The sequence below is a fragment of the Cololabis saira genome, chromosome 5 (genome assembly GCF_033807715.1).
Source record: "Cololabis saira isolate AMF1-May2022 chromosome 5, fColSai1.1, whole genome shotgun sequence".
NCBI classification, from domain to species: Eukaryota; Metazoa; Chordata; class Actinopteri; order Beloniformes; family Belonidae; genus Cololabis; species Cololabis saira.
In genome coordinates this window covers 44,660,468-44,686,029 of record NC_084591.1, presented here as the reverse complement: position 1 = coordinate 44,686,029, position 25,562 = coordinate 44,660,468, and the positions used below count along the sequence as shown (strand labels likewise).

Here is a 25,562-nt window from a genome sequence, read left to right as displayed (position 1 = left end):
AAGACATTCACTTCCATTTTTATTTTTTTTTTACGGATATTTTACTGCTTTTGTGTGAATTAAACCAAATAAATGAATGGGTGGATGAAAAAATAAAAAAATAAATTTGAGGATGGGATCTAAAATACAACCCAAAATATTTGGCCATTCAGCTGTGGGGTGGCCTAAACTTTGTATTTGAGTCATTTTTCTCATTAAAATACAATGTTTGCGCCAGTTGTTTGCATAATTTCTTACCTTTACGCTTATTTTATTGCACCATGAGCCTGCAAGCCTCCATCCTTTTTTTGAATATTGTGACATAATTTGTCAATTTAAAAGAACAGAAACATAATGTTAATTTCAAACCTTTCTTTCCTCCGCTGTGGCAGTGCGTCAGTAAATCAGTGGGAAGTTTACCTTTCTTCACTTTTCCCTTGATGAGATGGAGCTCTCTCAGGTGATTAGTATGAAAGCAATTTGCAAGTCAACTAACAGCTGATCTAATTTTGGTTTCAGTTTCAGCATTCAATAAATAGCCTTTATAGGATAAAATGCACAAGCTCTGTAGGTCGGAAATCTGAAAAGTGAACAAAAAGCTGGAGTAAAATTGGCCTTTCATTCTACTGGCAGAGTTATATTTTTCAGGGCTATACCGAAACGCAGTGCAAACAGCCAGAGCAAAAAAGAAGAAGTTGGAGGAGACAAAATTATTTTAATCCTATACAACAAATATGATCTAATGGCTAAATTTTGATATTAATGAAATATGACCAAATAAGCAAAATCCTCTGTGAGGACACACTGACGTTTTGTGTGTGGAAATACACTGAAGTTCAGATTTCTGTGTCTCCGACTGTGAAAGAGTTTCTTTTTGGAAAAATGTCTATTTTTCTTTGACATCCAATCTACGCTTGTAAAAACAGACTACATCTATAATTTACCAAATAATCACTATAAACATGTCTCACTTGATTTACAGCTTACAAAGCAGAGCAAACGTGAGTATTGGACTTTCTCCGTCCATAAGAAACAACTAAGTCATAGCCTGTCATGGAAGCACTATTATTAGGGCCTACTAATATGATTTTTAAATAGCATGACATTATGTTTTCCCTCAGGTGTTTCACCTTTACTAAAAGGTAGCCCAGACCATCATTTTTCTGATTTCATTGGCATCTTAAATGGCGACAATTAGATGCAGCATGTCGTATTTATATCCGTTTTTTCACTTCCCTTTTCTTTTGAAGATGGTTCAGTAACGACGTTGATCAAACTTGCGACAAGTCCGCAGTTTAAAAGGCAACACGAGAAAAGAGAGGAGCTCTCACTCTGAACGTATTTCCGGAGAACTTTATCGAGCTGCCCGCGGATGTGATTTTGAACGAAGTGAGACGTTACTTTGTATAGACGATCTTTGTCACAGCCCGCAGAACGCTGTCTCCCTGACGTTGCCAGGGCAACAATAACAACAACAACACAAGCCTTGGTGAAACGCTGCTGAAAAAACTGAAACATTTATATTCGAGACTCCTTTAAAAAAAAAAAACAGGGTCCCAATGAGTCAACGACGGATAATTGAAGGTGAGAAGCCTGCGAACTTTTTTGATTTGATTTGATTTATTTTATTTTTGAACATGTAAAAAAAAAAAAAAAAAAAAAACACTTCATGAGAAGTTTAAGAAAACAAAACAAAAAAAAAACAACAAAGAATTTCATCCTTTAAAACTTGTTATCTTGATTTACATGTGTCAAAAAAGGAGTAGGAAGAAGTGTAAACTTATTTAGTCCTACCCCCATTCACTGATCATTTAACCTGTATTTATAAATACTCACACACTGTACTCACACTGCTAAATAACAGTATTATTATTATTATTATTATTATTATTATTATTATTATTATTATTATTATTATTATTATTATTATTATTATTATTATTATTATATATATGCAGTGGTGGACAGTAACGGAGTAAATTTACTTGAGTACTGTACTTAAGTACATATCCAGAGGATTTGTACTTTACTTGAGTATTAGATTTCTTTGGTACTTATTACTCTTACTTGAATACATTTCCAAGACAAATATTTTTTACTTTTACTCGAGTACATTTCTAGGAAGGCTGAAAAGTACTCGTTACTTTCAGGTCTGCTCTTTTTTCTTCTTCCCTAAAATCCTATTGGACACAAGCTGTTTTTGTCAAAGGAGGAGACCTATCACAGTGCACGCTCTCAGACAGACATGGGGAGACAGTTTGTTACGCTCTATATTGCTATATTGTACTGGTACATGTCCTTCCTGTAAAGTTAAGTGACTTCAACATTGAGTTATTGAAAGCAGAGATGTAGTTTTTTGTAAAGCAGTGGTCTTTGAGGGGGATTCAGACTTAGTTGGATGGTGCAGGTTCATTTAGTTTCAGTTCATGATTGTTAATAAACTCTGCATCATCTGCTGTCCTCTTATGATCCTATTCATTTGATTTGTTTTTGGTGTTTCTGCAGGTTTTATATAACATTGTGGTTCTAAAAGCAGCACATCAGTGCAGCTGGTTTCAAAGAGTTAATTCTCAGAAACAAGAGTTAAAAGATGCTTAAATTAATTTAGAAAAAATATAGTAATTTACTGATGTGGAAAATAAGAAATTTACTCTTACTCTTACTTTTACTTTTACTTAAAGTAAATGTAAAAGCATTTACTTTTGGATACTTAAGTACCTTTTAAAAGCAAGTACTTTTTTACTCTTACTCGAGTAATATTTTGACTGAGCTACTTTTACTTGTAACGGAGTAAATTTTGACCAGTAGTATTTGTACTCTTACTCAAGTACTGGGGTTGAGTACTCTGTATATATGTATACCCATACATACGCATAGACCCATACATAACTACACATATGTATGTATGTATGTATGTATGTATGTATGTATGTATGTATGTATGTATGTATGTATGTATGTATGTATGTACCATGGTTAAAGCAACTTCTGTTTTTGCTCCTGGTTCTCGTTTGGCTAGAATTAATTTGTTATAATTTGTTATAAAAAACGACTAAGATCCCCACTACGACATGTTACTGTTGGTATTTTTACAGCAGGGGTGGGGAATCCTGGTATATATATATATATATATATATATATATATATATATATATATATATATATATATATATATATATATATATATATATATATATATATATATATATATATATACATACACCTGTCTATACTTTTGCTTCACTATGAAGAAAGTTAGTGTTTTACGTTGTGTCCGTTTGTTTGCTGTGCAGTGTTGGAGCAGTTCCAGAAAGCGAGGCTGCAGTTTGTGCAGTCTATTGCTGATCTGGCATCCAGACCCGAGAATGTAGAGCAACTACAAAATGCAGGTACAAACATTCTCACGGCAAAGTTAGCACCTGTTTGTGACTCCAGTGTTCATGAGTGTTCACCTCTCCTTACTCCGCCTCCTGACCATGGATGTGAACCCGAGCATCCAGCACACTGAATATTGCAATATTTTAGCTAGACAAGGAATTACACTGAAGACCTTGTTTTTATTAATTTATGTGAAGCAGAGTCAAGTAAAACTGTTGTTAAATATGGTTGGATACATTGTGGGCCTTTTTTTTTAAATATTTATATATATATATATATATATATATATATATATATATATATATATATATATATATATATATATATATATATATATATATATATATATATATATATATATATATATATATATATATATTAAGTTTTTTTTTTTTTTTTTTTTTTTTAAACAACAACAAACAAACATTTCTAAGCTTGTGGACCTAGAGAGAGACCAAATCCTATTTCCTATTATTTTGAAGGTTTCCTTTCCTTTATCTTTTTCATCACATATCTTTTTAGGCCATTTACTCTGCAGAAATAATACTTTCTGAAATTTTAAGCCATTTAACTGTTAAGTGATGATGCCTAACAACATTAGTGAAATACTACTGAAATTAGGTGAGATACTTTTTATAGGATTATGGTATACACTGAAAAAAATAAATCTAAGCGCATGTAAATATAACATATTTAAACCTGTGATATTAACAATTAAAAATGAAGTTTGTTGCTTTACATGAATACATCTAGTTTTGAACTTAATCTGCATTTGTTCAAAAAACAAGACATTGTGCATTTTTTCCTTAACCAGCAGTATTTATGTAATCCCAGGCAATCTTTTCATTTACACACAAACAACAAGCAATGATCTTGTTGTATTTACCTTTCCTTTAACAATTTTAATCTATTGGGCAGATTGACCAACGTTTAGATGAATCATGCTTTATTTGTTTAAGTAGAAACCACAGTAAAAAATATCTTGCTTGATCTACTTTAAAACAATTAAGGCAACTTTTTTGGGTGAGATTATTATGTAGATCAAGAAAGACTAGTCTTTGTATAAACTACTCAATTTTTAGTATGTACAAAATTCATTTGCAAGTAAAGTCAAATTAATTTTGATAAATAAAGTAAATTTAACACAATTAAGTTGACTGTACTTGCAAAATGTATTATTTACATACAAAAAATGAAGTAGTTTATACAAAGACTAGTCTTTCTTGATCTACATAAAAATCTAATTTCTTTTCCTTTTTTTATTTTTTTTCTCTTTTTTGTTTTTTGTTTTATTTTTTTCCTTTTCTTTCCTTTTTTTCTCTTTTTTTATTTTTAAAGTCAACTTAATTTTTATAAATAAAGTAAAATTAACACAATTAGTTGACTGTACTTGCTTGCAAATGTATTATTTACATTAAAAAAATGAAGTAGTTTATACAAAGACTAGTCTTTCTTGATCTACATAATAATCTCATGCAAAAAGTTGCCTTAATTTTTTTAAGTAGATCAAGCACAATATTTGTAACAGTGTAGTTGTATTTGAAGCTGACTGTATTGATTTTAGCTACAGTGGGGCTGAATGCAAAATGAAGCTGTTAAGCCAGACAGGGTTTTCTTTTCTTTTAAATTATTATGAAATAACTGAGCCCAGTGTTCATGTGTCTTCACCTCTCCTCCAGAGGTTTTGAGGTTACTTCGCCCCCTGGCGATGGATGTGAACCCGAGCATCCAGCAGACTGCAGCCCTGGCTGTGGGCCACCTGGCAGACCAGGGCCTGGCCCAGGCCGTGGTCAAGGAGGACATCCTGCCTCACCTGGTCCAATCTATGGCCTCACAGAATGTAAGCTTTTCATTTTCTGGACATATACAGTACTGGAGTTGAGGGGGGATGAGGGGGGATGGCATCCCACCTGAAATAAAAACAGTCAAAATCATCCCCCCTGTAAAACTGCCATCCCCCCTTTCCATCCCTTATGTCATTTCATCAATGAATGTGGTTTTACTGCTATTTCAACATTTAGAGTCATCACAAGAAAAATAACACCAGAAAAATGTGACAATTTTCACCTGTTTCAGGTAAATTTTCACTTGAAATAAGAAGAAAAATCTGCCAGTGGGACAAGATTTATCTTCTTATTACAAGCAAAAAAATCTTGTTGCACTGGCAGATTTTTCTACTTATTTCAAGTGAAAATCTACTTGAAACAGGTGAAAATTGTTGTTTTTTCCAGTGATGAGTCTTGTTTTAAGTGTAATGAGATTTTTTTACTAAAATGAGACATTTTAACTAGAAACAAGACAAATATTCTTGTTAAGATTTTGAGTTTTTGCAGTGATCCATTTTACTTATCCTGTGAAGGACAGAGTCATATTGATAAGTTCAGAAAAGTGTTTTTTATTGTTGTGTTTTGATGTATTTGATGTAAGCCCAGTGGATATTTAAAGCTTACAGAAGGCTGCATTTAACTGCTGCTATGTCATTCCTGCAGTATTTCTGCAGGTGTTTTGGTCAGTGCTATTATTTGTAATATATTATATTATTTGTAATCAGCACAAATTATCTGTCCACATATGATCAAATCCACCATCCCCCCTGATTTTTTTTTTACAACTCGAGTACTGGACATGTACTGGGGCTTACGCAACAGTCCGCCTGGGGGATACTTCAAAACTTAAAAGCACTTCATACCACGAAGGCAACCTGGGGCCAGATTCACCAATATGTTCTCAAGAACGATCTTAAGAAATGTCTTAAGATCTAAAATTAAGAAGTTCATAAGAAAGTTGTTAAGTGAAATTCCTCAATATTTTCTTAAGAACCGTCTTAAGAACTGTCATTTCTTACGAATTTCTTATTTTTCCTACTTAAGAACTTCTTAAAATATGTCATTGCATTGCACGCGCCAACAAACAACATTTATACAGGTAGTTTGGTCTTAACCGTCAGTCACTCACTAAACATGGAGAAGGAGAAAAAGAGATGCAGGAACTTTTCAAGGCAGGAGCTTGAAGTTATGGAGGATGAGATTAATGTGCGAAAAAAATTACTATTGGGGAAAATTAATAATAATTAACTACCACGCTAACTAACATGCTAACAAACAGTTAACAAGCTCTTTGTGTAATTAATTACAAATATGTCCTCAAACTATGACCTACTAGTCTAAACTTGTCCAAAATGTGTTGAAAAAGGTGATATAAGAGGCTTACCTTTTCACAGAAGAAATTTTAAGACAGGTCAAGGTTGTCTTAAAGTTAAGAAAAAAGTCAAGAACAAATTTGAGAACTTTTACTTCAAAAATACCATCCATCCATCCATCCATCGTCCGCCGCTTATCCGTTCCCAGGTCGCGGGGGGAAGCAGCCTCAGCAGAGATGCCCAGACTTCCTTTACCCCAGACACTTCCTCCATCTCTTCCTCCAGCTCTTCCGAGGGGAGTCCGAGGCGTTCCCAGGCCAGACGAGAGACATCGGCCGTTTCCGAATTCGGACACTATCGCGCTACATGCTACATACTGCAAAGTATGCACTGAATACTGCCTATTGAATGAACAATTCAGTACGCTGCTCCAGCAGACCGTTCACACAGCAGTGTGCTACAGTGTATCCCAGAATGCATCTCGCACCAAAACGTCAGCGAAAGATGAGATTTAAAAGCAGACTAGAGTGCTTCTCAATCCTGGTCCTCGTGGGCCCCTGTCCTGCATGTTTTAGATGTTTCCCTGCACCAACACACCTGATTCTAATTAAAGGTCCTAATTAGCTTGTCACCAAGGTCTGCACAACTCTGTTGATGACACAGGTACTTTTATCACGGTGTGCTGAAGCAGGGAAACATCTAAAACATGCAGGACAGGGATGCCTCGAGGACCAGGATTGAGAAACACTGGATAGAAGCTGTTGTAATTCGGCTACGGCGCCGTCCCGGGGAGAAACCTGCAGCCCTGTGGAGAATTGTCGCCGGCTGAAATAAACCATTTAGGAAAATAAATGTTGGTTTAATAGATGAAATCTAACAGTCGTAGCTCTCGCGTTAGTTTGTCTGAATATAAAGTGAAAGAGCTTCATGTTTTCACTAGATAGGTATATATATACCACAGACAGCACAGAGCTGTATAGCTTATAGCTCAACGGGTTCAGTAGCGACTTGCGTACAGCGAATGGGGGTTTGATTCCAGTCGGGCCATATTTTGCAAATTTCTCCAATGTGGGACTAATAAAGGATTATCTTATTTTAAATGTTGAAATAGCAGTAAAACCACATTCATTGATGAAATGACATAAGGGATGGAAATGGATTTTAATAAATGTATTGAAATGAACATATCAGTCTATTGAAGTTCATTTTATTGTTTTATTAACAAGTTCTCCTCTCTGTCGAGTTGCTCTCTCTCCATCTTCTCCTCCTTGTCCATACCAGGTTTTATACACCCAATAGATTAAACCTTTCTTTATTCTTTAGCATCTAAAACATTTAATAACTATTTATATGAAGTCTTACAATTTTAAACACTGATGCTCATCTTGAACAACTTTAGCTGCAATTAGTCTTACCTTTTTGTGAACTTCTCTTGATAGCAGCATTTGCGTGTTTCAGCTGACTGAGTCTAATAGCTAATAGGCCTAATTTGCCTTGGTTGATTTGATTATTCACGCCACATCCATCTTTTAGCTTCATAATTGAACCTTTTAAATAATATTACAGGCTGTTGAAAGATACATTTAAGTTATTTTATATATCAAGAGAGCTAAATTCAATTAATTAAAAACAAATGGCATCATTTTGATATTTTTAATTTAATCATTTACATTTATAATTGTTGTTTTGTTTCTTTTTTATGTGCATTTGGATTTTGGCAAGTGATTATATAATTTAAACATAAGCATATAAGCCATTTCTGCAATTCAATGCATTTTTTTCACAATAAAACAAAACTTTAGTCTTCATAGTAATTACCAGCAATTCTTGGTACATGAACCGTAAAGTGAGTTGACTTTTTTAAATATATATTTTTTAAAAGGGACATTAAGGAATGTAACTGCAGGGCTAATGTAGGTCTTTTTTTTTTTAAATAACTAATTTGTGTTTGTATTCAGAAGTTTTATAAGAAGGCAGCATCGTTTGTGCTGCGTGCGGTGGCCCAACACTCCCCGGAGCTGTCCCAGGCGGTGGTGGGCTGCGGGGGGGTGGATGCTCTGGTTCTCTGCTTGGAGGGGTTTGACCCCAGGGTGAAGGAGGAGGCCGCCAGGGCTCTGGGCTGCATCGCAAGACACAATGCATGTAAGCACGTTCACACGTGTTCTAATTTACATCTGTCTCTTTTGCATCTATGTTTTACGGAGCCTCTCTGGTGACATTTGAAAAAAATAAAATAATGCGTGGCCACGCATTAATAACTCGTGGCCACGCATTAATAACTCGTGGCCACGCATTTATAACTCGTGGCCACGCATTAATAACTTGTGGCCACGCATTAATAACTCGTGGCCACGCATTAATAACTCGTGGCCACGCATTATGTATCTCGTGGCCACCCATTATTTTACTCGTGGATGGCATTATAACCTACTGTTTGGACTTCGTGGATGCAACTTCCTTGGTGGGATGGTTATTCATCATTAATAACGGTAATTATAGTCTATTTATATTAAAGAGATAGAGTATTGTCATGGTGAGTGTAGTAATAACATGTGACATTTGAAAAAAATTTAATAATGCGTGGCCACGCATTAATAACTCGTGGCCACGCATTAATTATCTCGTGGCCACGCATTAATTATCTCGTGGCCACGCATTGATTATCTCGTGGCCACGAGATATTAACTCGTGGCCACGAGTTATTAATGCGTGGCCACGAGTTATTAATGCGTGGGCACGCATTATTTTATTTTTTTCAAATGTCACCAGTGGGGCTCCGTAATGTTTTAATAGGCTGCAGATATTTTTTTTTAAAGCAACGCTCTTCATTCACCATTTGGAATAAAACATTAAGAGGACACAGCATGCAGTATTTGGAAATATACCTCTTTTCCCTCATTTTTCCCAACCCCTCCTTGCCTGGGCAGCGCTGTCTCAGTCCGTGGTGGATGCTGGAGCGGCCCGCCTGCTGGTGCTCTGTCTCCTGGAGCCTGAGATGGAACTAAAACGCATCGCAGCCTCCACAATCTGTGACATCTGCAAGCACACGCCAAAGCAGGCCCAGGCCGTGGTGGACGCAGGCGCCATCGCACCCCTGGCACGGTTGGCCCTAAGCCGAGATGCCAAACTCAAGGTGAGGCCCCGATGACTGCTGGTGATACTTTATTACACAAAAGCTCATCCAGTTTTATTTTTTTCAGTTTTATTTCATTTATATACGGATTTAACAACACTGTTTGCAGAAAACTGAAAAAAACCTCCCTGCTTTAAAATCAATTCTTAACAAATCCTTGGCTAGTTCTCATTTCAGACAAATAATTTAGGTGGAGATGAAGGCGAAAGGAATCGCCGAAACATGTCAGGTAATTAAAAAAACCTAAATTATTTGTCTGAAAAAAAGTACTAGCAAAGTAATTGTAATCAAGAGACAAAATTAACTTTATTAAATCAATTTTTAACAAAGAGGAGAATCTACATACATGCACATTTGAATTATTAAGAGTTTTACACATTTATTCATTTCACTTATGTGAAACATTTCAACAAAATCTTGCCCTGCTCAAACTCTGTTAGATGATTTTCTATTTGTGGATCAACAGATTTAGAAAACATTTCTACAAAGAAATTGTATCCAAAAATATAGAATTAAATTGTAGAAAATGATTGTAAACATTACTTTGTATTTTTGATTTACACTAAGTCACCACTGCTTTATTTTTTTTCTTGAATTATTTTTAGACTTAAGTCTGTCTTGGAAAATCCAAAAAAGGAGAGTGAAGACAAATCTTTTAAACATTTTTTAAACATATCTGTACTCCCATTTTGGCAACCTAAAAAAAAATAAATCTGAACAATATTTGAATTATATTTGAAGATATGGAGCCAAATCAAGGCCAAAAGTTTTGCTAATTTGAAAATAAAATTTGAACCTGAAAATTCTTTTTTACAGTTTCAATTTTATTTTTTTCAGTATCAGATCTTTTTTTCAGTTTCAAATCTTTTTATTTCAGTTTCAAATCTTTTTTTCAGTTTCAAATCTTTTTTTTCAGTTTCAAGTCTTTTTTTTCAGTTTCACTTCTTTTTTTTTCAGTTTCAAATTTCTTTTTCAGGTTCAGACTTTTGGCCCCGATCTGGCGTGGGGGGCGTGGCATCAACTGAGAGGGGCGTGGCATCATGAGTGACAGCAGAACAGAGAAGGCGGGGGACGTTCCTCAGTCATGTTGCCTTCAGGAATCGTAGGTTGCAGAAGTTATCAGTAGAAGTATGATTCAACACTGTATATACACCATATTCACGTGATTGGCAGTGGAAAAAACTGATATTAGTGACACATTTCTGTTTGAAAAGCTGTTTTAGACCGTACTTGGCACCAATCGCAGTATAAAAGCAATAAACTATGCCAGACTGTACAGTTCAACAGCCACACTTTAAAGTTTGACATTTCCCACTTCCACATACTACCAAGTACGGTCTAAAACAGCTTTTTAAACAGAAATGTGTCACTATTATCCGTTTTTTTCCACTGCCAATCACATGAATATGGTGTATATACAGTGTTGAATCAAACTTCTACTGATAACTTCTGCAACCTACGTTTCCTGAAGGCAACATGACTGAGGAACGTCCCCAGCCTTCACTGTTATGCTGTCACTCATGATGCCACGCCCCTCTCAGTTGATGCCACGCCCCCCACGCCAGATCGGGGCCAAAAGTCTGAACCTGAAAAAAAAATTTGAAACTGAAAAAAAATACATTTGAAACTGAAAAAAAAGAAGTGAAACTGAAAAAAAGATTTGAAACTGAAATAAAAAGATTTGAAACTGAAAAAAAGATCTGATACTGAAAAAAATAAAATTGAAACTGTAAAAAAGAATTTTCAGGTTCAAATTTTATTTTCAAATTAGCAAAACTTTTGGCCTTGATTTGGCTCCATATGAAGACAGATGCTGCTGTTTCAAAAGGGAAACGTCAAGGAGTAATAAACTTTTCATTTCTTCAAAAATGTGAATCATCTCTGGAAGTGCTGTTGTGTCCGTGCAGAGGCAGGTGTTCTCCACGCTGAGCAGCATCAGCAAACACTCGGCCAGCCTGGCAGAAATGGTGGTGGAGGCGGAGATCTTCCCTGCAGCCGTGGCCCTGCTCAGAGACCCGGATGAATCCGTCAGGAAGAAGGTGGCCACCCTCATGCAGGAGGTGGTGAAACACTCGTTGCAGGTACTGCACACTCACACACTGATACAAATATTGTGCTTGATCTACTTAAAAAAATTAAGGCAACTTTTTGCGTGAGATTATTATGTAGATCAAGAAAGACTAGTCTTTGTATAAACTACTTAATTTTTTGTATGTAAATAATATATTTGCAAGCAAGTACAGTCAACTAATTGTGTTAAGTTTACTTTATCAAAATTAAGTTGACTTTAAAAATAAAAAAGAGAAAAAAAAGGAAAAAGAAATTTAAAAAAAAATAAAAAATTAAGTTGACTTTACTTGCAAATTAATTTTGTACATAGTAAAAAATTAAGTAGTTTATACAAAGACTAGTCTTTCTTGATCTACATAAAAATCTCATGCGAAAAAGTCGCCTTCATTTTTTTAAAGTAGATCAAGCAAGATATTTTTTACTGTTGTTTCTACTTAAACAAATAAAGCATGTTCATCTAAACATTGGTCAATCTGCCCAATAGATTAAAATTGTTAAAGGAAAGGTAAATACAACAAGATCATTGCTTGTTGTTTGTGTGTAAATGAACATAAATACTGCTTGAAAAAATTCACAATGTCTTGTTTTTTGAACAAATGCAGATTAAGTTCAAAACTAGATGTATTCATGTAAAGCAACAAACTTCATTTTTAATTGCTAATGTGTTTCTCCAGCTGTCGGAGGTCATTGTGAACTTTGGTGCCCTGGGACCAGTGATTGACTATCTGGCTGGCTGTCGTGGAGTCCTGCGGTTGCCGGCGATCATGATGCTGGGATATCTGGCAACTCACAGTGAAAGCCTCGCTATGGCTGTCATCCACTCTAAGGTATTAAAATCTCTTCATGTGACCCCTAAAACCCTCATGGCTGGTATGTAGGCCACATGCACTGAGGCCACCCTTGTTGCTGTGTGTCCTCCTGCAGGGGGTGTCCCGGCTGGCCCTGTGTCTGTCTGAGGAGTCTGAGCAGAAGATCAAGGCGGCTACAGTGTGGTCCATCGGTCAGATAGGGCAACATACCCCTGCTCACGCAGAAGCAGTGGCCACAGCCAACCTGCTGCCCAAACTGCTGCAGCTTTATATGGACGCCAGCAGCTCAGAGGAGCTGCAGGTCCAAGTAAGAGATGCAACACACTTTCCTCTAATGCAGTGTCTCCCAACATGGGGTCCGGGCCCCCCCTGGGGGGGCGCCAGAGATCTCTGGGGGGGCGCAAAACTTTGTCTGCTTTGAAATTATGCAGTTGTACAAATTATATTTGCGAATGAGTCATTCAAAAGACATTGTTAGGAATAATTTATGAATGTCTTGAATATTTTTTGTGTTTTTTATACACTGGTGACAAACACAGGAAATGATTTCATTCCTTATTATTATATCAGTACTCAACATTTAATCTACTCCGACAGGTTGTTAAAGGAAAAATGTTGGTCTCATATTAAGAGACATTTTTCAGAAATATTTTTATGTCCTTTTATGTCCTTTTGTGCGTATTTTATACATTGGTGACATTGGAGAAAAACAAAGTCATATGTATTCAGAGTAAACCAAAGAGAAATGTATCTAAAAAAACATAATTAATGTTAATTTTTTCAATTAAAGACTATTTTGGTGCTAGGGTCGGGGGGCCTGGCTGGTCTTAGACACAAAAAGGCGGGGCTCCAAGGAAAAAAGGTTGGAAACCACTGCTCTAATGAATGAACGAACAGCCTCATCGCCACAGAAATGAAATCAAAACCTGTTTGCAAATGTTGTTTTGTTTCTTTTTAACAGTTTTTTTTTCTGATTAACAGTAAATTGAATGAACATGCTATTCACTTTTATCTGTGATGCACTAAAAACCACCTTGTGGCATTTCAGAGTCAGACAGCTCTGAAGAGCATCCTGCCGAAGTGCACCTGCCTGTCGGCTCTGGAACCACTGCTCTACGACGCTCCCAGCAACATCCTGAAACTCGTCCTCTGCCAGTTCAGCAAGGTTGGGAGCCACTCTGCAACCTCCACTACACACATTCATGGTGCAGGCAGCCTATTCACCACAGCTCTGTCTCCACAAGGTGCTGCCTCACGACAGCCAGGCCCGCCGTCTGTTTGTGACCAACGGGGGACTGAAGAAGGTGCAGGAAATTGAGGCTGAGTCCGACTCTGCTCTGAAGGAGCACATCAACGCCATCAACAACTGCTTTCCTGAAGAAATAGTCAGGTGCAGACTGTCCACCTTCCACACACACATGGCCATGTTTTACTGAGGAGGCATGCTCTTATCTCTCTCTCCCACACTGAATCATAACTTCAGGGAGAGATAATAATCTTCAGACTGGAATATGACTATATATTTGTGTGTGCTTTGTTGCAGGTACTACTCCCCTAACTACCCAGATGTCTTGTTGCAGCAATTAGAGAACCACCAGCCAGTCTGAAAGCCCTGAACAACACACACTACCGACCAATTTTTAATTAGAAACATAGACTGAGCCTTAACATTTTGATAACAATTATATCAAAATGAAGTTCTGTTCTGTTCCAGAACGTGTTTGTTTTGTGTTTTCTCCTCAAATTGCACGTCTGCAAATAAATGAAGTTCTGTTCTGTTCCAGAACGTGTTGGTTTTGTGTTTTCTCCTTAAATTGCACGTCGCCAGCTTCAAATCCAGTTAGTATTTTAGATTTGTGAGACTGAGGGTGAAATAATGATTGACATTTTTGCCAAGAATCTCTTTCAAATGTTTTTCTACACTTGCACTGGAAGCTGATAGTGGCCTTATCATCACAGTCAGTGCGGCTGTCACTCTTCTACTATAGACTATACCAGAGACGTTCAATAAACTCTACAGCCCACTACGATTAGGTTTCCTGTATCTGTGTCACGTGACTGCCACGCCCCTTTAGGAGACAGGAAGTAGGTCCTGAGTCTATTGAGTCCTATGGGAAAAGTGAACGTGAGCACAGATTATTACCAATTCCTTCGCCCCATAGTAACCTAAGTAAATATGGGACCCATTTTTCAAAAGCCACAAACCTTCTGAACATTCTGACACCAAAATGGAAATTTTCAGACCGACAGATTAGGAGAAAATGAACTTTGTTTGAGACCTGTCTCTGTCTGAGCAACACACTCTCGCCAGATTTGGCTCTCATCGTTTTCCCATCGGATAAAATGAAGATTAAAACTAAAATAAAACTTGCTTCTTTGCTTAATAATACTGTTATTTTTATTATTTAAGTATTTTTGGAAGAAAGTTGTACTGTATCTAGTGTTGTATGTTCCAAAACGATGCGGGGAGAGGGGCGGCCACGCCCACTTAGGAGACAGGAAGTGACGTCAGAGGGACGGTCACGCCCACTTAGGAGACAGGAAATGAGGTCAGAGGGGCGACCACGCCCACTTAGGAGACAGGAAGTGTATACCATCTCATACCACTGGCAGTAACGGTAATGCGCTATCTTCTGTATAGAGGATCTTTGACTATACTACTATTCTACTATTACTATACTGCAAATACTGTACTGTACACTGTTTTTACCATATCTGACTTATTGTGTTGAATTATGGGGGAACACCTACAGAAGCAACCCTACAGACAATATACAACATGCAAAAGAGAGCAATAAGAATAGTAAATAATGTAGGATATCATGAACACACAAATGCTCTGTTTTTAAAATCCCAGGCACTGACATTTTGGGATTTGGTTGAGTACAAAAGCACTCAAATTTTTTATAAAGCACGAAATAATTTACTTCCTGGTAATATACAAAAAATGTTTAGTAATAGACAAGGAGGATATGAGCTAAGAGGGAGATGGAATTTCAAACAACCGATTGTACAGACTACTCGGAAAAGCATGTGTGTATCTGTCCATGGGGGGAAGCTGGGGAATAAGTTACCTGACAAGATTAGGGAAAGTAAAAATTTTGCGCAATTCAAAAAAGAGTTTAAAAACAATACTCTGGATATGTATAGACATGGTGGTATATAATCACGATTTAGGGGGAAATTGAACTGAATCTCTGGTATTATGTTTGGTATTGGCTGTGTATGTGTATTTACAGTATATGTATTGGTGGTAGGTATGTGTGTACGTGTGAAAATCTATGTGTATATGAGTATGTGCACTGTATATGGGTGTAGATGCAGGCATGAATGTATAAATGTGTATGTGTGCGTATTGTATATATGTATGCTATATATGATTTGATGGTATAAAGGTTAGGGCATCTATAAGCTCGTTAGTTTCAGCCCTAACCCTTTCGGTCAGACTTATGTAAAGGTCAAAGGCCAGGTTCAGTGGCAGAGCAGCAGGTGGTTGGGAACATGAAATCTGACTGACTGAGTTTTTTATGTGGGAGAAAAAAAAAATTAAAATGAACATACACCATGTTGTATTTATTCCTGATCTTTCGTGCTGTAAAAGCAGTAACGTAAGCCACCTGCGGGGATGACTCCAGCGACCGCTCTGCCCCCTGGCGGCCGCGCCTGCGCACTGCAGCTCAGCTGCAGGCGTGTGCGTGCAGCAGCTGCAGCGCACATGGCGATCGGCTCTTTGTTTATTGTCTGCCGGGGTGTCTGTGTGTGTTCTCCACATTGTACTCAGAGGACAAATAAGGCACGGCTCCTCGGCGCACAAGAGACGTTAACAAGTAATGGAAACCGCCGCCACCGGCGTCCCGAGATTTAAAGCTCAAGAGGCTGGTGTTTTGTTTATCTGTGATTATTATTATTTTTTATTTCATTTGGTAAAGGGTAGATGAATGTCTCGGGGTAAACACTGTTTACTGAAATCATGAGTAACTCATGATTTCAGCTCTTGAGGAGGAATGAACCAAATGTCAAATGTCAAGATTCGATTCCGATTCTTAAGATTCAGAATTGATTATCAAGATTTGATCCGATTTGATTCCGATATTGATTTGGGTTAGTGTTATTAAAACTGTTTTTTGAGCTGTTGCATGAATGATATGACTGTAGTTCTGCAGCATATTAATACTAGTATTATATTGAGATTCAACAGCAAGTATTGGCAGCTAATGATGCTGTAAGGACCAATCACCTCCCAGAATGCTGATTGAACTGCTTTCAGAAACATCGTGGGGCAGAATTACCAAACAGATGCAGCAAACAGAGACGGATGAAATCGCTTTTATTTTTTAACACATTCCTGTTAATTTTTGAGAATTTGGTTTTTAGCATTGTATGCAAATATAACCCCAAGACGGTATATAAAGCAGATAAATATTTATGCAATTATAACTGAAAAATGTTTTCATACTTTTAAACATATTTAAAGGCAAAAACATGGCACCGGTTATTCTGGTGTCCAACAAAACGAGAAGTTTCTCTTTCACAAAGAGTGTGTCCAAAAAAAGGGCGCTTGCTTCAGTCAAACACCCGTCAATATTCAGCTTGTCAAACAAGAGCGCATTGAGCAGGAGGAAAGAAGGGATGGAATGATGGAGCAACTGCGCTGTGTACAGTTTTTAACCCGACAGGGTCTGGCGATCAGAGGGCATACTGATAAAGAGAGCAATTTTCGAAAGCTTGTCGAACTTGTAGCTGAGAAAAACCCCACTCCTCTCACACCCAGTGGCCTCAAACCACTCTGCCCCACTCGCTGGACGGCCAGAACCAGTGCAGTAAAATCCTTGCTCGATAATTACGAAGCAGTCTACGACACTTTAGATGAAATAGTCAGAATGGGGGGAAACACAGAAGCATGCAAAAAAGCACCAGGGCTACAGGCCTTGATGACGCAATTCAGTGTTTTCCTTGGCTTGAAAGTGTCTCTCAAAATGTTCTCTTCTGCTGTGGCTCGGGTGCTCCAGTCCGTAGACGTCTACGGAGCCCCCGAGTGGCCACTGGAGGAAAAAATAAATAAAGAACGCTAACTCGAGCCCTCGATATCCTAATTCGTTCGCTCGATATCCTAATTCGTTCGCTCGATATCCTAACGAAATAATTATTTCGTTCCTTCGATTTAGGATATCGAGCGAACGAATTAAGTATTTCGTTCCCTCGAAATAATTATTTCGTTCCCTCGATTTAGGATATCGAGCGAACGAATTAAGTATTTCGTTCCCTCGAAATAATCATATCAGCATTAGCATCGATTTAGCATATCTTTCCCACGGATGAAGCACATTGACCAGTGAGTGGAGGAGCACGGAGCAGTCTGGAGCATCTCACGTTCTCAGTCGTGTAAGTTTGGAATTAATTAATGATGAATTTAGTAATTTAAGAAAGCAGGCTGTTCCAAAACAGCACATGCCTTTTCTTGTGTTGTATTTTAATCGTTTTAATTAAACCCCGTGCCTGTTTGAACCGTGTTTACGTTAGCATTAGTGAATGCTATGCAGCTAGCTTGACTATAGTCAGGCCAGTAGTTATGATGAATCCACGGTGAATTAACCAATCACTCCCGGTACGGTTGACAAACGAAAACAACTTGCTTTTTGTTAAAACATAGGGTCAACGTTTGAATGACCAACTTTAGTTAGCTTTCTGCCATTTCGTCATGAATAATAGGCTGGTGGAGTCACAACAATACGTGCTATGCTTAAATGGGTTTGTCTCCGTCAAATACTTCATTATTTCTGAATCCGGTATGTATTAAGTGGTAATTCTAGCCTGTTTCCTAAAACGTGAGGTTTAAATGTGTAGTTTCTTGGGCATGTCACAGCTGCATGACTCTGAAACAACTGTCATTAAAGCAACAAGCTAGTTTTAGCTGAGTTTAATACATTAGTTACAGGGAATTGGCTAAATACTGTATTTTTTATGCATAGCAAACTGGGTGCGTCTGGTTGCTGGATACAAAAGAGCACATCCCTTTCCTTGTGTTGTTGTTTAATCGTTTGAACCGTGTTTACGTTAGCATTTGGTGAATCCTATGCAGCTAGCTTGTTTCTAGTCCCAATGCCAGCTTGTTTCCCAAAACGTGATGCGTCCGCGTATGCTGTTTACTTCTGACACCATGTAGAATAACCAAGGGCTACTGGTTACTTTATAAACCGAACTCTGTTTATTCAGCACTGTACAGTGTACACTAGCAACTCTGGCAACAACACAACAACAACAATCATTCCAGTTACCGGCTTGCGCATGCGCAGTATAGTATCACGACTACGGTGGCTGCAAGGTACATACAGAACGAGCATTGGGTGAAAATTACTTTTTGGGCTCCTTGACATGAAAAAGATTGAGCCTCACTGATATAGAAACAAATGTTTTTCAGAAATAAATCTGGATTTAGAAGACATTTTGTAGAATCTTCTCAGGTCTTAATGATTTAAGTAGTTTTAGAGACAGTGCATGATGAAGGATAAAAATAATAATAATATCTGTGATACGATTGTTGTGACTGGTTTGTGTTCATCAAAACTCTTATCTCATGCCTCAGCAGATGCCAACCAACCGCTGAAGTTATCCTGAACTAAAAGGAGGAACGCTGCTCTAATCTGACCAACCTTTGCCACGGTGTACCTGTGCACCAGGTGAGTGTGATGTGATGCATGGTCATGACAACACACATTCAGTCAAATTTATACCAATTGATAACAATTGTCATTGCTCTTGTATATCCTACAATTACTGTGTCATCCAGTATGTAGCATAACTGATGTCACTCTACTTGATTGAGGTCTCATTAGTCATTATCGAGAAAGTCTTGGCATGGTCCACTTATAATTAACAAGGGGTGTGATTACCAGGCTTAACTTGAAATGGCTGCCATGAAAGTCTTTTAAATCTTATATCTCCTGTTTTCCTTTGTTTTACCCCAGATTGATGCGTCCGTAATCCCTGCCCTAAATCTGAACATAGGATTGCTGCTGTGGCGTTTTGCAGTCAAGCCAACCGATCCCAGCCAGCCAGGAGTCAGCAGATGCCAACTATCGTGTTCTACATGACCGCTGAAGTTATCCAGAACTGTAAAAGGAGGAACGCTGCTTTAATCTGACACACCTTCGCCACGGTGTTGCCCAGCGCTGTGAACCAGGTGAGTGTGATGCTCGGTCATGACAACACCCATTCAGTCAAATGTATACCAATCGATTCGGGATAAAATAATTGGTCTACTACTACCAATAATAATGATAATGTTGGCATGGATCTTGGACATTACACTCTGGGTTAGCGAAAGCATATTACCTTAACCTTTGAACTCCAGATATTAAGCAATGTTCAATTAACTATCCGACTACATCCACACAATCATTATTCTTATTGGCTGGAAAGTCTTCGGCATGGTCCACTTATAATTAACCTGTTAAACCCCAAGGCATTTTAGGGAAAATTCCACCTAAAATGCATTCCCAATTTGGGACAGTTCTGGACACAAAACTAAAATACTTATGGCTACACTGGACTCACCAAATGGCAGCTAACCCCTGAAAATGCATGAATGCAGTGTAAAACATCACATTTCTTTTACCTAATTGTCCTGCTGTGATCATTTATGCAGGCAGATATGATAAAAAGTACCTCTGCCTGTAGAAAATTTTCAAATTGCATAGTAAATGAGCCTCAAGACCTCATTTGGCCAAATTTTGATGAATTGAGAATTTGTTCAACAAGTTGTCATCAATTGATATGCAAAATTTATTGAGAGTAGATTTAGGTGGACACCATATTTGGATAGATTTAGACAAAATGTACCCAAACATGGATTTGACTTTGTAAAGGGCATTTCAAGTAACAACTCAGGTCCCTTACATTACCTTATATGAACAAAATAAAGTCATTTTCCCATTATATTCACCATATCTAGCATTGTGCATGCTCAAAATGCATAAAAAACAATACAAAGTTGTATTATTTTGACTCCAAATGGAGTAGCAAGTTCTAAGTTCTCCAAAACTGCGACTAAAGTCTGAGGCACCTTTGCACTTTGTCCACTAGGTGTCACCAAACCATGTATACCAAACTACCAGTGCTTGCTCCAAAAATGAATGAACCATAACACATGTCTTAGTTGAATTTTATTGAGTAGAAATATGCAAATGATGGGCTATATTTTTAAAATGCTTATAATTAGACTAATGTATGGATAAATAAGACAATGACAGCTGATTTTATATGCTGTAGGCCCACTGTAGTCAAATCAACTTTGAAATTGTAGTTTATTTTCATCTATAGTGATTTATTCACTGTATTACAGTGAATAAATGTGGACATGGCCCACGGACCCTCCGGCGGGTCCGTGGGGCTCAGGAAGGTAACAAGGGGTGTGATTACCAGGCTTAACTTGAAATGGCTGCCATGAAAGTCTTTTAAATATAATCATATCTCTTGTTTTTCGCCAGATTGAGGGGATCCCTGCCCTAAAGCTGAAGATGGGTTTGCTGCAGTGGCCCTGCCGTCCAGCCAACAGATTGCTCGTCTCTCTATCTATGGATAAAGTCTGATGGGCCTTGTTGACAGTTATGGATAGAGACGCCTTGATCAAGATTTGTTTTAGCATGGGCATGATTTATGCAGACATCCTGTCAACACTTGCTTTGTGTGGGATTATTGTTAGTGCAAGGCAATTAACGAGGATATTGAGAGCTAATGGTTTATATCGCCGGCGATACTCTGACTTGGATGATGCTGTAGACTTTATAGCTGGACAATTGGAAGGTCCTGGAAAACTACATGGATACCGGTGGATGTATGCCAAGTGTCTGGAGCAAGGTATCCGTATTAGGAAAGAAGACACCAGGATCCTTCTTTCTCTGCTCGACCCAGTAAACTCTCTCGCTCGTCTGAGAAGACGTCTAACCCGTAGGCGGTATTTTTCTAAAGGACCTAATTTCATATGGCATGTAGATTCCTACGATAAGCTTAAACCCTATGGCATATGTATTAATGGGTGCATAGATGGGTATTCCCGTAAGATCATATGGTTGAGAGCAGCCTTCACCAGCAGCGATCCAAAGGTAATTGGAGGCTACTTCGCTGAAGCAATAGAGCAGGTCGGTGGTTACCCGAGGCTTTTACGCACAGACCTGGGTACAGAGAATGCTGTGCTAAGAGACATGCAATTGTATTTGCGTCGAAATGATGAAGATGACAGGGCAGGAGAAAGCAGTTATATTACAGGAAAAAGCACAGCAAACCAGAGAATAGAGAGTTGGTGGGGACTTATGAGAAGGGAAGGGGTTGAATACTGGATCCAGCTACTGGGAGAACTGAAGGACGAAGGGATCTTCACCGGTGACTTTGTGGATAAAGCACTCGTGCAGTTGTGCTTCATGGCAATTATTCAGGTAAACATTACACACAGCCTTGTATGCATAGGATCAACTTGTAATGCAATTGGTGTATATACAGTGGGTAAAATAAGTATTAAACGTGTCAACTTTTTCCCCAGTTAAAATATTTCCAATGATGCTATTCACATGATTTATTTTACCAGACATTGGGATATACTCCCAATCTTTGCTGTAAAAAAAACGCTCTACATTTGCATACAGGGCCCATGTTGGCTCGAACACTAAAGTCCGCCCCCAACCTAATCTTTCTCGGGCATAGAATGTTAGAGGAAGTTAGGCTGGAACCAGACTACAGCACCAATACGCTACAAATGCCATGCACTCCCACAGGGACAGCTTGCGCATCCCAGGGATGCTGTTGCACGCACCAGTTTTGCAATCCCTGTATGACTGTACTGTCATGTAGGCTACCTCAGTAACCATCTTGTGATCGTCACAAGAATGGAGTACCGTGTTAATTACTGAAATATGACAATTAATCACCCCACATCTCTCTTTCTCTTTTTACTGTAGGAGCACTTGAATGAGATCAAAGATGTTTGGAATGCACATCGCATCCGGCCCAGCAAGAACTTCAATGTCCCTGCAGGGATACCAAACATCATGTACATGGCACCTCACCTGTGGGGCACAGAGGACCATCTTGTTGGTTCATTCAGTGGCGACATAAAAACTTGCAAGGAGAGCTGCAAGTTCCTAACTTCAGTTCCATGTGATGAGGACATGTTTGATTTGTGTACTATGTTTATGGAAGAATCAGGCTTGAGGTTCCCAGTGAATAGGTCACAAGCACTTGACTTGTATGTGTCATTGAGGGATATTATCCGGCCACAAATATTTGAGCAGGCTACTGCATGATTGATACTGTTTGTTTCAGTCTAAAGATGTCATGTCCGGTGGTGGAAAAACTTGTTCTCCTGCTTGAATGTATTGGTGATCATTTAAATAAAGTATATAAAACGAGAGTTCAATTAATCTACACTTGTATTGTTACATGAAAACTCTAACTCTAATTATCCAATGCTGACAGCTGATCAGCAGATGTCTTAAGGAATCTTGACATTTTGGATAAAAAAAAATACTCCCACTTCAAGCAAAAACGGTCATTCTGCAAGAATCTCCTGTATGTCCAGTCTATTACATCAATGAGTATAGGCAAAGTGAATTGTCTACCAATACTAGTAGCCCAACACAAGATGTTATGGGTCACTATCCAAATAAATGGCTATTTTATTTACCTTTGGTTTTAACAGACTGGTGTATTATATTTTTGTGTTTGTATAAGAGATGACTTTAAGAGTAATTCTTACAAAATGTTATATATTAAAACTATTGAATTAAACAATACATGAACACTGTCAGCCATTTGAGTCATTTTATTAAACGAACTGTAGGACTAGATCCACCTCAAGCAGCAACAAGGTTCAGGTTAGGATTCAGGATAAGTGTTAAAGAACATTTAACATTTTTTTGGGTTTCTTTACACAATGAAAATAAGATACAAAGGCACGTGTAGAACCACTGCTTAATTATGATAGTGCTTAATTTGAGGAAAGGAATAGGTGCGCCTCAAGCAGCTATAACGTTCAAGTTCAGGCTCAAAGTGCTCATTATGAACATTCTTAAAACACATTTGTTTTTTAAACAATGAAAACAAAGATAAGGAACATGGACCCTGTAGCACTAAGTCCGACACAAGCAGCAACATGTACATCAAAGTGGTTGTAATAGAAAAATATAAAACCATAAAATCGTAACAAAAATATATGAAAATACAACAGTTCCCTGTTCAAGTCTTGTAGGGCAAGACCACTTTGTAGAGGTTTAGGTTGTGTAGTTTACCTTACCATGTAACTAATTCTAATCACTGGAGCTATTTTTTCATTTCTTGTCCCTTATTTGGAGTTACATCATGGCAAGGTAACTACACAACCCAAACCTTTACCAAAGTGTTTTTGCCTTTCAAGTGCATTAATGAAAATCAACAAAGCCATTGGCATTTTGAACGAGGTATAATAGCTTTTTGAAAAATGTATAATGCACACACATTTAGTTTTTCTTAATGTGGGATTATTGTTAGTGCAAGGCAATTAACGAGGATATTGAGAGCTAATGGTTTATATCGCTGCCAATATTCTGACTGGATGCTATAGAGTCTATAGCATCCAGTCAGAATATTGGCAGTAGTAGTTTTCCAGGACCTTCCAATTGTCCAGCTATTGTCTATAGTATAGACAATAGCTGGACAATTGGAAGGTCCTGGAAAACTACATGGACTACAAGTGTCTGGAGCAAGGTATTAGGAAAGAAAACACCAGGATCCTTCTCTCCCTGCTCGACCCAGTAAACCTTCTCGCTCGTCTGAGAAGACGGAGGCGCTATTTTTCGAAAGGACCTAAAGGCACATAGATTCCTACGACAAGCTTAAACCCTATGGAATATGCATTAATGGTTCTGCAACAACTATTGACAAGTTGGGAACCACTGAAATACGTACTATAATAATACTGAAAATAGGTTGGGCAGGTCTCATCTGCTGAAGTCATACCTTGGATCCATTGGTAACGTCATGGAGGATTCTGGACTACTAGAGCTGATCCAGCTGATTTATCCGGGGAGTACGACAGCCAGCCACATCCTGGATGGAGGGTGTTTTGACAAAGCAATCCGTGCTCACCTCCTCATTAATGCAGCCATGTATCAGCACATCATGAAACATGCCTTCACTGAGGAGGAGCTTGTTGGAATGAGGACCTTCATGGAGATGGTTGCTGATGGGAAGATGGGAGCCAGTCACACAGATCCAGTGGTGGTATTGTTTGAGTAGAGATTTGAAGAAACCTTCAAAGACTCGCTGAAGGAGGACGAACACCTGCACTATGGGTGCAGTACCACAACATGGTAAATGTTATTAAGATGTTCATCCGAACTGAGCGGCTTGCAGACCACGATGGGCACCTGTCCTGCATTGCTACCTGAATGCTGGACATCTTTGCAGCTGCAGGCCATCATCAGTAAAAAAAAAAACAGTTAAAAAAGAGTCCAGTACATGTGCAAGAGCAAGTAGTGTGCAAAAAGTGCAAGTGTGCAAAAACACAAGTCCTCAGATCCCCCCCCTGTCTGGTGGTCCGTTGGCAACGCCTGGTTGTGGAGTCTAATGGCCACAGGCACAAATGACTGGCCAAAACGCTTGGTGCTCTGGCGGGGGAGACAAGTCTGTGGCTGAAGGTTCCTCCTCCCCATCAGTTCATCATTTAAGGGGTGGGTGGGATTGTCCATGATGGCTGCAGCTTCCTCCTTGTCCTTTTTTCCGCCACCACCTCCAGACTGTCCAGGCTGCTCCCACTACAGAGCCAGCCTTCTTCACCAGCTTATTAATCTTGGCTGCCCCTGCCGCGCTGACGCTGCCCCCCCAAACATGCCACCGCAAAAAAGAGGGCACTGGCAACAACGGTCTGATAAAATATCAGACCTTCGTTGATATCTGCTGCAGACATTAAAAGACCGTAGCCTCCTTAGGAAGAATAGCTCTACCCCTTCTTGTAGAGAGCCTCGGTGTTATCAGTCCAGTCCAGTTTATTGTTCATTTGGACTCCCAGATATTTATAGGTGTCCAC

The 25,562-nt window shown here is 38.4% G+C and overlaps 1 protein-coding gene across 1 annotated transcript; it reads left to right on the top strand.

The window, feature by feature from the left end:
- Positions 1-1,445: 1,445 nt before the first annotated feature.
- On the top strand, positions 1,446-14,142 carry LOC133444457 (sperm-associated antigen 6-like). The gene is made up of 11 exons (XM_061722259.1): positions 1,446-1,563; positions 3,273-3,368; positions 5,037-5,197; positions 8,455-8,638; positions 9,424-9,629; positions 11,537-11,710; positions 12,374-12,526; positions 12,624-12,815; positions 13,557-13,673; positions 13,753-13,898; positions 14,052-14,142. The coding sequence occupies exons 1-11, from the start codon at positions 1,539-1,541 to the stop codon at positions 14,113-14,115; spliced, it is 1,518 nt and encodes a 505-aa protein (XP_061578243.1). The 5' UTR covers positions 1,446-1,538; the 3' UTR covers positions 14,116-14,142.
- The last annotated feature ends 11,420 nt before the right edge of the window (positions 14,143-25,562 follow it).